Source organism: Zophobas morio, unplaced genomic scaffold (assembly GCF_036711695.1).
Source record: "Zophobas morio isolate AGI-343-1 ecotype UQ-CSIRO unplaced genomic scaffold, CSIRO_AGI_Zmor_V1 ptg000007l, whole genome shotgun sequence".
Taxonomy (NCBI): domain Eukaryota; kingdom Metazoa; phylum Arthropoda; class Insecta; order Coleoptera; family Tenebrionidae; genus Zophobas; species Zophobas morio.
Window position 1 is genome coordinate 7,556,110 of NW_026972112.1, and position 13,388 is coordinate 7,569,497.

A 13,388-nucleotide genomic window follows, 5' to 3' on the forward strand; every position below is an offset into this window, starting at 1 on the left:
CTCCATGTTTCGATTTTTCGGATTTTCGATTTTTCCACTTTTTGACTTTTCAATTTCCCAAATTTTTGTGATTTCAGTTTTGGCATTTTTCAATTTCTCTATTTTTACAGTTTTTCAATTAACCAATTTTTGGATTTTCTAATTTTTCAATTTTCAGGATTTTGATTTTTCAATTGGTCAATTTTTTGACTTCGATTTTTCGACTTCTCGTTTTTAAGTTTTTGGAAGCTTCAGTTTTGGGATTTTTCAGATTTTCGTTTTTTTAACTTTTCGTCCATTTTTCAATTTTTCGATATTGCAGTTTTGGGATTTTGCAATACTTCTATTCTTCAATTTTTAGTTTTTTAGACTTTTCCGTTTTTCGTTTTTTAAATTTTGGATTTTTCAATTTTTCGATATTCTCAGTATTCAATTTTTAAACTTTTAGATTGTTTGATTATTTTATTTCTCGATTTATCAAGTTTTCACTTCTTTGATTATTCAATTTTTTTTATTTTTAAATTTTAGATTTTTAAGAAATTTATTGTTCTCGATTTTTCTATTTTTCGACTTCTCGATTTTAGACTTTTCTGATTTCAATTTTTAGATTTTAAAATTTTTGATTTTTTGATCAATTTTTCGGTTTGTAAATTTTTCGATTGTTCAGTTTTTCGATTTTTCAATTATTCTATTACTCAATTCATCGAGATTTCTATGTTTGGTTTTTTGATCTTCCATTTTTCGATTTTTCGATTTATCGATTCTTTTCATTGTAATTTTATTATTTTTCACTTTTCGATTTTTCAATTTCTCCATTTCTCGATCTTCTGAAGTTTCGATTTATCAGTGTTTCAGTGTTTGAATTTTTCGATGTCTCGACTCCTAAGTTTTCCGATTTCCCAAATTTTCGTGATTTCGGTTTTGAAATTTTTCAATTTCACGATTTTCGATTCTTTCGATTTTCAGGTTTTTGATTTTTCTACTTCTCGATTTTTGGACTTTTCCATTTCTCGCTTTTTAAGTTTTTTAATGCTTCAGTTTTCAGATTTATCAAATTTTCTATTCTTCAATTTTTCTTCCATTTTACAAATTTTTTGATACTGCAGTTTTGGGATTGTTTCAATACTTCTATTCTTCAATTTATTCGATTTTTAGACTCTTCGATTGTTCTCTTTTTACATTTTAGAATTCACTTTGCGATTTTTTTTTTAATTTTTACATTTTAGCTTTATCAGTTCTATATTGTTTTGAGTTCTAGATCTTCCGATTTAAAAAGTTTTGATTTTCCGATCAATTTTTGGGTTTTTAAATTTTTGGATTTTTCAGTTTTCGCTTTTTAATTGTTCTATTTGCCGATTTATCGAGATTTCGATGTTTGGCTTTTTAATCCTCCATTTCTCGATTTTTGATTTATCGAATTTATCGATTTTTTTAATTTTGAATTTTGTTATTTTTAACTTTTCAATTTTTCGATTTTGGCCTGTATTTAAGTTTCTCAATTTTTTGATTTTTCAATTTCTCGATTTCTCGATCTTTTAATGTTCCAGTTTCGTTATGTCTCGATGTTTTTCGATTTCTCGGTTTTTCGATTTTTCGACTTTTTGACTTTTCGATTTCCCAAGTTTTCGTAATTTCACGATTTTTCAGTTTTTCAGTTTTAGGATTTGGATTTTCTATTTTTAGGTTTTTGATTTTTCAATTTTTCGATTTTTCGACTTCGAATTTTCGACTTTTAAATTTCTCGCTTTTTAAGTTTTTTAATGCTTCAGCTTTCGGATTTATCAAATTTTTGATTCTTTAATTGTTCTTCCATTTTTCAAATTTTTTGATATTGTAGTTTTGGGATTTTTTCAATACTTCGATTCTTCAATTTTTCGAGTTTTTGACTTTTCGATTTTTCGACTTCTCGCTTTTAGATTTTGAGGTTTTTCAATTTTTGCATTTTAAAATTTTTTATTTTTCGATCAATTTTTCGGTTTTTAAATTCTTCGATTTTTCAGTTATTCGATTTTTCAATTATTTTAAGTATTTCTTGATTTATCGAATTTCGATGTTTGGGTTTTTTGATCGTTCAATTTCTCGGTTATCCTATTTTTCGATTAATCGATTTTTTTACTTTAAATTTTTCAATTTTTAACTTTTCTATTTTGGCCTATTTCGACTTCTCAATTGTTCGATTTTTCGATTTCTAAATTTTAAATTTATGAATTTTTCAGTTTTTCGGTGTTTTGATGTTTAAATTTCTCGAGTTTTTAATATTTCAATTTTTTAAATTTTATAGTTTTAGATTTATCGACTTTTCAGTTTTTTGGTATTTCTATTTTTGAGTTTTTCGATTTTTTAGATTTTCGATTTTTGTTTTACGGTTTTCTTTATTTTTAACATTACTTACAAAATTTTATTTTGACTTATTTAACCTGGTAAATGCCACATTTCAAGTTAATTTACTCAAAGCGGATTCATAAACCACAAGTAGAGGGGTATGCTATTTTATAAAATTTAAATAGTATTTATTACGAAAAATTTAAAAATCACCATCAAATAGCGGTGGTTCATGAAACATTCAGAAAACATTAAAGTAGCCGTCGTGCTAAGCATTTATCTACATTAATCAAAATTTACTTTTCCCTTCAAAACCGAAAACTCCCACAAAATAAAAATAGAAACCTAATAAGAGTGTCTTCTTGTTCCCGTTGCCAAATTAAGGCGGTATATGACTGCGTGTAATGCCCTTTGTCATGAATACTAACCATTTGGCCCTCCACCCTCCCAACAAAGAATTCCCCGAGTGCTTTTTATAACATTAAACAAAACAACAGTCCGTTAAGCGCGTCCAATCACCCATAAAATCACCACCACCACCGTCACCTCCAACCCCATAGTCTTAACGCCGCATCTCCTAGGGTGAAATTAGGGTGTCGTTAAATGTATTACGATATTAAATTATCATGACAATGGCACAATCAGGGGTCCCAGTGATAAATACACTGCAAACATACGGCCCTTCTGGCCACAGGTTTTATACGCAATATGCTGACAAATTAGAGAAGGCCAGCCAGCACTATGAATAATTAAATAAACACGTCGGCGCAGCGCAGAGCCGACCCTGGACGAAAGGTCACACTCGTGCGGGAATCGCGCTTTTACCTCACTCGTGGAGTAAATAACACTATGTAAGTTTTTCACTGCCGACAAATTGAGTTCCGCCAGCGCTATGAATAATTAAATCAACACTGCGGCGCGAGGCCGGCCCTGGACGGAAGGGGCTTCATTTTCCAGTCGGTTCGGCTAATTGCGGCCGGGCGATATTTCACCGGAGCAATAATTCCCGGAAACGTTTTCTTGCAACAAACATAAAACAAGTTAAGGATAATACCATGGATAATGGCTCTGAAACGTGGAATTTCAGCTGTAAATCAGACCGAAACGATCATCAGAATGTTTTAAAGCCCTCCTGCGATTCGGCCGATTGCTTCCTGATATATGGCGATATGCGAGCGCTCAATGCTTATAAATTGCCGGCATTAGGGCGCTCAATCGGACTTGCGAGACGATTTCAGACGTGTATTCGAGCAAAAAATGCAAATTAGTTTAGTCAGGTATATGCTACTGATTTATACAAGGAACTCTTAAACGGTGATTCCTGTATTCAAATAACACTTATTCCCGACTCAGAACTGAAAGATTTTTCGATTTGAAGGTCGTGCGTTGTGTGAGAGTTAGTTACATTATGATTAGTTCGATTTTTTAATGTAAGAAATACGGAGTTTACAAGAATTCGCGGAATTAGTAAGAAGACCCCGACTGTGTTTACGCTTAAAACATAATCAATACATAAGAAACGCTAAAAATGCTCAATGTCCTGTGAATTAAGTAGCGTTTTTCTGGTTCGTCTGCAATTGTTATTAAAACAGCTATAAACTCTCTGAAACACTGCCAAAGAACTCGATGACTTTCGGCTATTAAACTTTATAGCAGATTATGTAATGGCATTGTACTAACACTAGAACCACTTAAAGGAGGGTCGAAACAGCAGTTACTGTGTTATTGTTAACAATACAACGAAAATCGGACAAGCAAAGCTATTTCCGCAACATAGCTATAATAAGTAAGTCGCTATAATCCATACAGATACGTCAATATTAATTTCATTAATTTAATAAATCTGGTATATCTTCATGCAACTGTTACGGTATTACCGTGATTGAATTTGCACATATGCAAGCAAAATGAATTTCTAAAAAAAAATTACAGAAAGTTAGTTCGGCAAAATTTCGCACCTGAAGTATATAACAACAAATCCTGCTTCTTTGAAAAATTATAAAATTTAATTTTGGGTTTTCACCTACACAGTTAAGGAAGAGAAGATTTTACATTCTTTAGAAAAAGGGCGAAAGGGGCCCCAAGAAGGTTTCATATTCTTAAAAAAATTTGGGGCTTCCGAGAATGTTTCACATTAAAGAAAAAAGAAACAGTTGGGCTCCCGAGAGGTTTTCAGATGCTTAAAAAAAGTTAGTTGGGACTCTCGAGAAGATTTCACCTTCTTAAAAGAAAGACAGTTGGGGTCCCCCGGAAGGTTTCAAATTTTTAAAGAAACAGTTGGGGCTCCCGAGAAGGTTTCACGTTCTTAAAAAAAATAGCAGTTCGGATGCCCGAGAAGGTTTCACATTTTTAAAGAAAACAGTTGGGGCCCACGAGAAGGTTTTTACGTTCTTAAAAAAGAAGACAGTTGGGATCCCCAAAAAGGTTTTAGATTATTCTTAAAAAAAAAACAGTTGGGGCCTCCGCGAAGGTTTCACATTCCTAAAGAAAACAGTTGAGATCCCCGAGATGGTTTCACCTTCTAAAAAAAAGACAGAGAAGGTTTCAGAGTCTTAAAAAAAAAATTGGGGCTCCCGAGAAGGTTTCACATTAAAGAAAAAGAAACAGCTGGGCTCCCAAGAGGTTTTCAGATGCTTAAAAAATATTTGGGGCTCCCGAGAAGGTTTCACATTCTTTAAAAAAAGACATTTGGGATCCCTGGGAATATTTCAGATTCTTAAAGAACAACAGTTAATTTTCTAAGTCTTTGAAACTGTCGAAATCATCCAAATCCTTCAAAACCTTCCAATATTTAAAATCCTTTGAATCCATTGAATTTTTAGAAACCTTGGATTTTATACAATTTTTGGGAACCTTGGAATATTTGGAATTCTTGCAATTCATTAAATCGTTGAAATTCTTGGAATCTAATCCTTAGAATTCTTAGAGTTTATTAAATGCTTCAAATCCTTAAATTGTTCGGAGTCTTCATAATATTGAGAATCTTTTGACTCAGTGCTGTAAATCTTTTGAATCCTTAGAATATATATTTAGAATCCTTAGAATCTTTGGAATCATTGGAATCTTTGCAATCCTTGTAATCTCCGGAATCCTTAGAACAGTTGGGGCCCCGAGAAGTTTTCAACTTCTTAAAAAAAAAGACAGATGACGCCCCCTAGAAGCTTTCATATTCTTAAAAGAAAGACAGTTGGAGTTTTTTCAATGCTTGAAATCCTTAAAATTTTTAGAGTCTTCATAATGTTGAGAATCCTTTGAGTCCTTTCAATTCTGTAAATCTTTTGAATCCTTAGAATGTTTAGAATCTTTGGAATCATTGGGGCCTCCGAGAAGGTTTCAGAGTCTTAAAAAAAAAGTTGGGACTCCCAAGAGATTTTCAGATGCTTAAAAAAAAATAGTTGGGGCTCCCGAGAAGGTTTCACATTCTTTAAAAAAGATAGTTGGGATCCCCGAGAAGGTTTCAGATTCTTAAAGCGCAATAGTTAATTTTCTGGTGCGATTTTTAGTTTATTTTGACTCGAGATAATGTCATTTTAGAACAATGTAGACCACCCAAAAATTAAAACAACAAAAAATTGACGATGACCCAAATAAAATGAAAAAAAGAAAGTCCTCCAATCGACTTTAAATCTTCAGGGTCTTTTGTGTCTTTGGAATCGCTGACATATTTAAGATACTTAAAATATTTGAGGCTTTTATAATCTTTAAAGTTTTAAAATTTGTAGCATTTTTAGAACTTTCAGAATTTTTAGAATCTGTAGAATCTGTAGTATCTTTGGAATGCTTGGAATCCTGAGAATCTTCGGAAATCGGAATCCTTGAAACTGTCGGAATCCCTCAAATCCATCAAAACCTTCGAATCCTTAGTACCCTTTTAATCCATTGAATCCTTAGAAACCCTGAATTCTATAGAATTTTTGGGATCCTTGGAATATTTGGACTCCCTGCAATTCATTAAATCGTTGAAATTCTTGGAATCCATGCACTTCTTGGAATCTGGTCCTTAGAATTCTTGAAGTTTTTCGAATGCTTCAAATCCTTAAAATTTTCAGGTTCTTCATAATATTGAGAATCCTTTCACTTCTTTCAATTCTATAAATCTTTTGAATCCTTAGAATCTTTGGAATCACTGGAATCTTTGTAATTCTTGTAATCTCCGTAATCTTTAGAACAGTTGGAGCCCCGAGAGGGTTTTGCCTTAATACAAAAAAATAGTAAAATAGCTGGAGCCCTCGAGAAGGTTTCATATTCTTAAAAAAAAACAGTTTGGGTGCCCGAGAAGGTTTCACATTCTTAAAGAAAGCAATTGGAACCCCCGAGAAGGTTTCAAATTCTTAAAAAAAAAGACAGTTCGGGTCCCCAAGAAGGTTTCACCTTCTTAAAAAAAAGGCAGTTGGGGTCCCCGAGAAGATTTCATATTTTTAAAGAAACCGTTGATGCTTCCGAGGTTTCACATTCTTAAAAAAAAAACAGTTGCGGCCCCCGAGAAGGTTTCATAATCTTAAAAAAAAACAGTTGGGATCCCTGAGAAGGTTTCAGAGTCTTAAAAAAAACAGTTGGGGTCCCCGAGAAGGTTTCAGAGTCTTAAAAAAAAGTTGGGGCTCCCGAGAGGTTTTCAGATGCTTAAAAAAAGATAGTTGCGGCTCCCGAGAAGGTTTCACATTCTTTAAAAAAGATAGTTGAGGTCCCCATGCAGGTTTCGGATTCTTAAAGGGCAGTAGTTCATTTTCAGGTGCGGTTTTCAGTTTATTTTGACGAGAAATCTATCATTTTAGAGAAATGTAGACCACCCAAAAATTAAAACAAAAAAATGGCGATGACGCTAAATAACATGAAAAAAGAAAGTCCTCCGGCCGACCTTAAATCTTCATGGTCTTCTGTGTCTTTGAAATCGCTAACATATTTAAGATACTTAAAATGTTTGTGGCTTTTATAATCTTTAAAATTTTAACATTTGTAGCATCTTTAGAACTTTCAGAATCTTTAGAATCTGTAGAATGGAATCCTTGGAATCCTGTGAATCTTCGGAACCCTTGAAACTGTCGGAATCCTTCAAAACCTTCGAATAGTAGTAATTAGTATCCTTTTAATAAATGGATTAAATAACATGAAAAAAGAAAGTCCTCCGGTCGACCTTAAATCTTCATGGTCTTCTGTGTCTTTGAAATCGCTAACATATTTAAGATACTTAAAATGTTTGTGGCTTTTATAATCTTTAAAATTTTAACATTTGTAGCATCTTTAGAACTTTCAGAATCTTTAGAATCTGTAGAATGGAATCCTTGGAATCCTGTGAATCTTCGGAACCCTTGAAACTGTCGGAATCCTTCAAAACCTTCGAATAGTAGTAATTAGTATCCTTTTAATCCATTTAATCTTTAAAAACCTTGGATTCTATAGAATTTTTGGGATTCTTGGAATATTTGGAATCCTTGCAATTCATTAAATCGTTGAAATTCATGGAATCCTTGCACTTCTTGGAATCCAATTCTTAGAGTTTTTTGAATGCTTCAAATCCTTAAAATTTTCAGAGTCTTCATAATATTGAGAATCTTTTGACTCCTTTCGATTCTGTAAATCTTTTGAATGCTTAGAATCTTTGAAATCATTGGAATCTCCGGAATCCTTAGAACAGTTAGGGTCCCCAAGAAGGTTTCAAGTTCTTAAAAAAAAAGAGTTGGAGCCCCCAAGAAGGTATCAAATTTTTAAAGAAACAGCTGGGGCTCCCGAGGTTTCATGTTTTTAAAAAAGACGGTTCTGTCTCTTGAGAAGGTTTCGCATTCTTAAAAAAATAACAGTTGGGGTGCCTGAGAAGCTTTCACATTCTTAAAGAAAATAGTTGGGACCCAAGAGGTTTTACGTCCTTAAAAAAGAAGACAGTTGGGGTCTTCGAGAAGGTTTCACATTCTTAAAGGAAACAGTTGGAGTCCCCGAGATGATTTCACCTTTAAAAAAAAAACAGTTGGACCCCACGAGAAGGTTTCATATTCTTAAAAAAATATATTTGGGGCTCCCGAGAAGGTTCCACATTCTTTAAAAAGATAGTTGGGGTCCCCATGAATGTTTCAGGTTCTTAAAGGGCAATAGTTAATTTCCGATGCAATTTTCAGTTTATTTTGACGCGAAATCATATCATTATAGAAAAATGTAGACGACCCAAAAATTAAAACAAAACAAAAAAATGGCGATGACGCAAAATAAAATGAAGAAAGAAAGTCCTCCGATCGACCTTAAATCTTCAGGGTCTTCTGTGTCTTCGGAATCGCTGACATATTTAAGATACTTAAAATGTTTGAGGCTTTTATATTCTTTAAACTTTTAACATTTATAGCATCTTTAGAATTTTCAGAATCTTTAGAATCTGTAGAATCTGTAGTATATTTGGAATCCTTGCAACCCCGTGAATCTTCGGAATCCTTGAAACTATCGGAATCCTTCGAATCCTTAGAATCCTTTGAATCAATTGAATCTTTAGATACCTTGGATTCTTTAGAATTTTTGAGATCCTTGCAATATTTTGAATCCTTGTACTTCTTGAAATCTAGTCCTTAGAATTCTAGGAGTTTTTTTAATGTTTCAAATCCTCAAAATTTGAAATTCTTGAAAATCCTTTGACTGTTTTCAATTCTATAAATATTTTGAATCCTTAGAATATTTAGAACTCTTGAACAGTTGGGGCCCCTGAGAAGGTTTTGCCGTCATAAAAAAGTAGTAAATTAAGTTGGACACCCCGGGAAAGTTTCATATTCATTAAAAAAACAGTTTCGGTGGCCAAGAAAATTTCACATTCTTAAAGAAAACCGTTGCAGCCTCCGAGAAGATTTCAACTTCTCAAAAAAAAGACAGTTGGGGCCCTCAAAAAAGGTTTCACATTGTTAAAAATAAAACAGTTGGGTCTCCTGACAAGGTTTCACATTGTTAAAAAACCAGTTGCGGCCCCCGAGAAAATTTCATATTCTAAAAAAAACACTTGGAGCCCCAGAGAAAAAGGGCTCTTATCCAGTGAACCACAATCGAGATATCTTACTCTAATGATAAACTGTTATTACAATGTGCAAATGTTTTTGCGAAAATTTGAACCATTAGCAAAAAAACTGAAAAAGGATTCGTACATACAAGTATATGAATATATTGTTGTATAACATTTAAATCATATAAACATAGAATTCTTTGAAATGATCTCATGAAATTGTTGGTGGGTTTAACCTTCTACATGATGTTTCTAATATACATACATAGATTCAAAATTTCATAATCGGTCCAGCGGTTTGGGAGAATACATGTCTAATAAAAAAGTGGATTCAAACGCCAGACAGACTGACAGACGGAAACAAGAGACTACTTTGTTCGTACTGTAGGGGTCATGAAACGTCAAGAAAACATAAAAGTGAGCATTCGTCCGATGGACTCGATTAGTGTACATCCTTAACTTACGCCCGGGAAGTAAAAAGACAGTTGGTACCCTAGAGAAGGTTTTACCTTCTTTAGAAAAAAAAGACAGTTGGAGCTCCCGAGAAGATTCTAACTTCTTTAAAAAAAGACAATTCAGACCCCAGAGAAGGTTTCACGTTCTTAAAAAAAAAAACAGTTGGAACCCCAGAGAAGGTTTCACATTCTTAAAAAAAAACGTGAGAGCCCCCGAGAAGGTTTCAGCTTATAAAAGACAGTTAGAAGCCCCGGGAATATTTCACATTTTAAAAAGACAGTTGTTGCCCCCAAGAAGATTTCTTCTTAAAAAAAAACAGTTGAACTGCACTTGTCTACAAATTGAAAACATTTTTGTGCTTCACAAAAACTTATGCCTAATTTTGATAGTGTTACGAACTCCAAGCCAGAGACTACTTGTTAAGACAAGACTTATTTTGGCAAATCACATACTTTCTAAAAAAATAGAGGGTGGGTGGGTGGGGCTAGTACTTGAAACGATAAGACTGAACAGTACTAAGAGTAGTAAGTGAAATGAAATGGGTGGAAGTGGGCGGGGCTATTGCCTGTTTATAAAAGACTCTATAGAAAAAAATTAAACTTATACCCGCCCACCCACCCGTTCCCTCATTTATTGTTCTTCTGAAATAAAAAAAAAAAAATTTAACAAATAATTACACGTCAAGTTTTTTGGTGAGATAGAAATTTCTATTGTTACAAACATTGTATCAAAACGTATTTTTACTCACCTATAGAGTAAAGACTGTTACAAAAGTACAAAAAACTTGAAAATTGTTTACGATGAATCAGACGACAGTAGCTAAATTTTCATGTTTTTTGATATCAATCAACACATTGTTTCTTCTTTAAAAAAAATCTGTTGAAAATTATCTCCACAGAAATTTCTTCGTCCTTGAAGTGTAGCCCGACAAACGCTGCTTGTTTGAAAAATTTCATAAAATATGTTTTTGCAAATTTCGTTTTGTTATAATATAAAGTAAAAACTAGTGGCGTAAAAAGTGTGGACAATATGAAATATACAGTCGCAGCCAAAAAATCTTGAACGTCAATTTCATTCCACTGTCACTAAGTGTGAAACACCTTTACGTCTTGTACCTACCCTTATTTTTTTAGTTTCTTTATTTTTTTTTGCATGCGACGCGACAAAACTTAAAGCGTCAAAGTAACAATAAAGCATAGACTACATCAAAATTTTCAAAATGAGAGAAAAAGATGTCCAAGATTTTCTGGCCTCGACTGTATTTAAAGCGGACAACTAACGGAAAAATGTAGACATTCTCAACTTCTCAGTACATACTTAACTTCGACTGTTTATGTTTATACTTTGAAAAAATTCGACTATTAGCACGTTCAAATTACAAGCACTAGCGTTTAAAAGGAAATGAAATTTGATTTTGTCTCCTTAGCATAGAACAGAGAGTTGATTAACCACACTCAGTTTTTTCCTCAAAACACTCATAAATTTGGAAAGCATTTATTCGGCAGAATTATACGATTTGCAGAGTTTCAGAGCATTCGAATTTGCAATTTCAAAGTTGATTTGTAAAAACTTGTTAAACAATTTTGAATTTAGGTTAAAAACTCGACAAGGATTCATAATGCAGGAGTACATAATTCAATACAATTTAAAACTTACACTATGTAAGTAAAAAAAGTCTGTAATAAATTTGTAATGATAACGCATTCAGTAAATTCTCAAAGCTCACATTCAATTTTGTGTTATAGTTTGCAACTATGCACTTCATTAGCACTAAATACCGTTAATTTGTTCAATGGTCCCAACGTCCAGCACGTTTCACACTCGATTGATCCGTCATCTAAACAGGGGAGACCGGAGCAATTACCCAAATGTCATAACTCCTTTCAACCGTGTTCGCCCATCAAGTTTCCAGATTATCAAGCAATCACGAGTAAATCGGTAGTAGTCTCACGTAGTATTAGTGTTCGAGATAATGTTATTGTTTAAAAATGTATAGTGTGTCCAGCGAAAATTGAGATATAATGACTTGTCATAAGGAAATTAATTCTTAACTGAGTATATTACGCCGAAGACAGAATTGCCAACCCCGCTTTTAAAACGACGGTCGATTCTAATTCCTTTTTTTATCTTTCATTTAAGTACTTCCCTTTGTGTCCGTGGTCAATAGAGGCCATAAATACTAAATTTGCGCTTCTCTTTTTCAGGCTGTGGACCCGGCCACGCTCTTCTGGGGAAAACCAGACGACCTCGTACAGCTTTCACATCACAGCAATTACTAGAGTTAGAAAAGCAATTTAGACAGAACAAATACCTCTCAAGACCCAAACGATTCGAAGTAGCGACAAGTTTGATGTTGACGGAGACTCAAGTAAGCAAACTAACTAGAATAGAAAAGTCCGGTCGCGAAGACAAGAATTCTATAAACTAAAGCCGTAGACGTGATAAATTCGCATCACATTTCCTGCAGTTAGTCATCACAATCCTAAAATATGACTTCTGTCTGTTTGTTTGAAGTTGGGCTTAACCCTGCCATAACTCTCGCGGGAAGAAAACAGTTTTGATTTTGTCTTATAGTTGGGGAGGGATCTAATCTTATCTAGTCGGTTTCGCCATTAAATAACAGTCTTTTTGTTTTTGCAGGTGAAAATCTGGTTCCAGAACCGCAGGATGAAGTGGAAACGGAGTAAAAAAGCGCAGCAGGAAGCGAAGTCGTCGTCTAAGGATAACGATTCACTTTCGAATAAGCAGGCGGTGACCTCGTCGCAGGGAAGCTGCAAGCCCACGTCTTCGCAGGAACCTTTGGAGAGTCAAACCGTCGACGATCCGAGCCGAAAAATCCAAGATGGTGAATCTCTGTACAGACCCTATGTTGTGTAAAGACGGAAAAGTGATAAGATTTGTTCGCGTTTTTTATTTAAACGCGTGTAGGTGCATTATGATTTTGTACTGTAAATATTTATTGAATAAAGTGTACTGTGAAACATGATCTCATTGATTCGATAAGTTTTTTTGTGATGCTACCTCATTGTGTTGGAAGTTTGAAATTAGAGAGAGTTGTACATATTTGAAGTTCCTAATTATAAATTACTATGTAAATGGAAAATGAGAAATAAAGTTTAAAACAGTAATTTTACAACGCTGTTTTATTTATAACGTTGCAGGAAAAAGCACACTTTTTAACACGTGAATGAATTTTTTCCCGTTTAACATTGCAATTTCTTGAGTAAACAATTTGGGATTGTGGTTATAAAAACCCTTAGTGACATATCGCATTAAATAAACATTCAGTGTTTATTCAAAGTTGTAACATTTTGAATGGTGTCCTTATTTGCAAATTTGTGAAAACTGTGAAATGTTAGAATGTAAACTTCATTCACGAAAAGTTAAAAATTCGTATCCTTGATAAGACTAAACAAACATTTTAGTCTCGATTTGTGTCACACTTCTTTTCTAGTAGCTGCTAATGTTTACTGAACAAATAAAGATCAGTAGTGTATGAATTTAAAACGTTATCAGTTTTTTTCAAATCTATCTATTAGCAACCACTTGCGTCAGTGTCTGGACAAAAAGAAAATATCGTGAAGCTTTTTCCTTAGCATTATATATATATATATATATATATATATATATATATATATATATATAGTTGTTATACCGCCTATAC

At 33.4% G+C, this 13,388-nt stretch overlaps 1 protein-coding gene across 1 annotated transcript in view; it reads left to right on the plus strand.

The window, feature by feature from the left end:
- Positions 1-12,710, plus strand: part of LOC135124402 (brain-specific homeobox protein homolog) — a 46,830-nt gene extending 34,120 nt beyond the window's left edge. The window contains exons 2-3 of the mRNA XM_064049449.1: positions 11,929-12,092; positions 12,365-12,710. Coding sequence (XP_063905519.1) covers positions 11,929-12,092; positions 12,365-12,601 — 401 coding nt within the window. The 3' untranslated portion in view covers positions 12,602-12,710. The remainder of the gene's footprint in view (positions 1-11,928; positions 12,093-12,364) is intronic.
- The last annotated feature ends 678 nt before the right edge of the window (positions 12,711-13,388 follow it).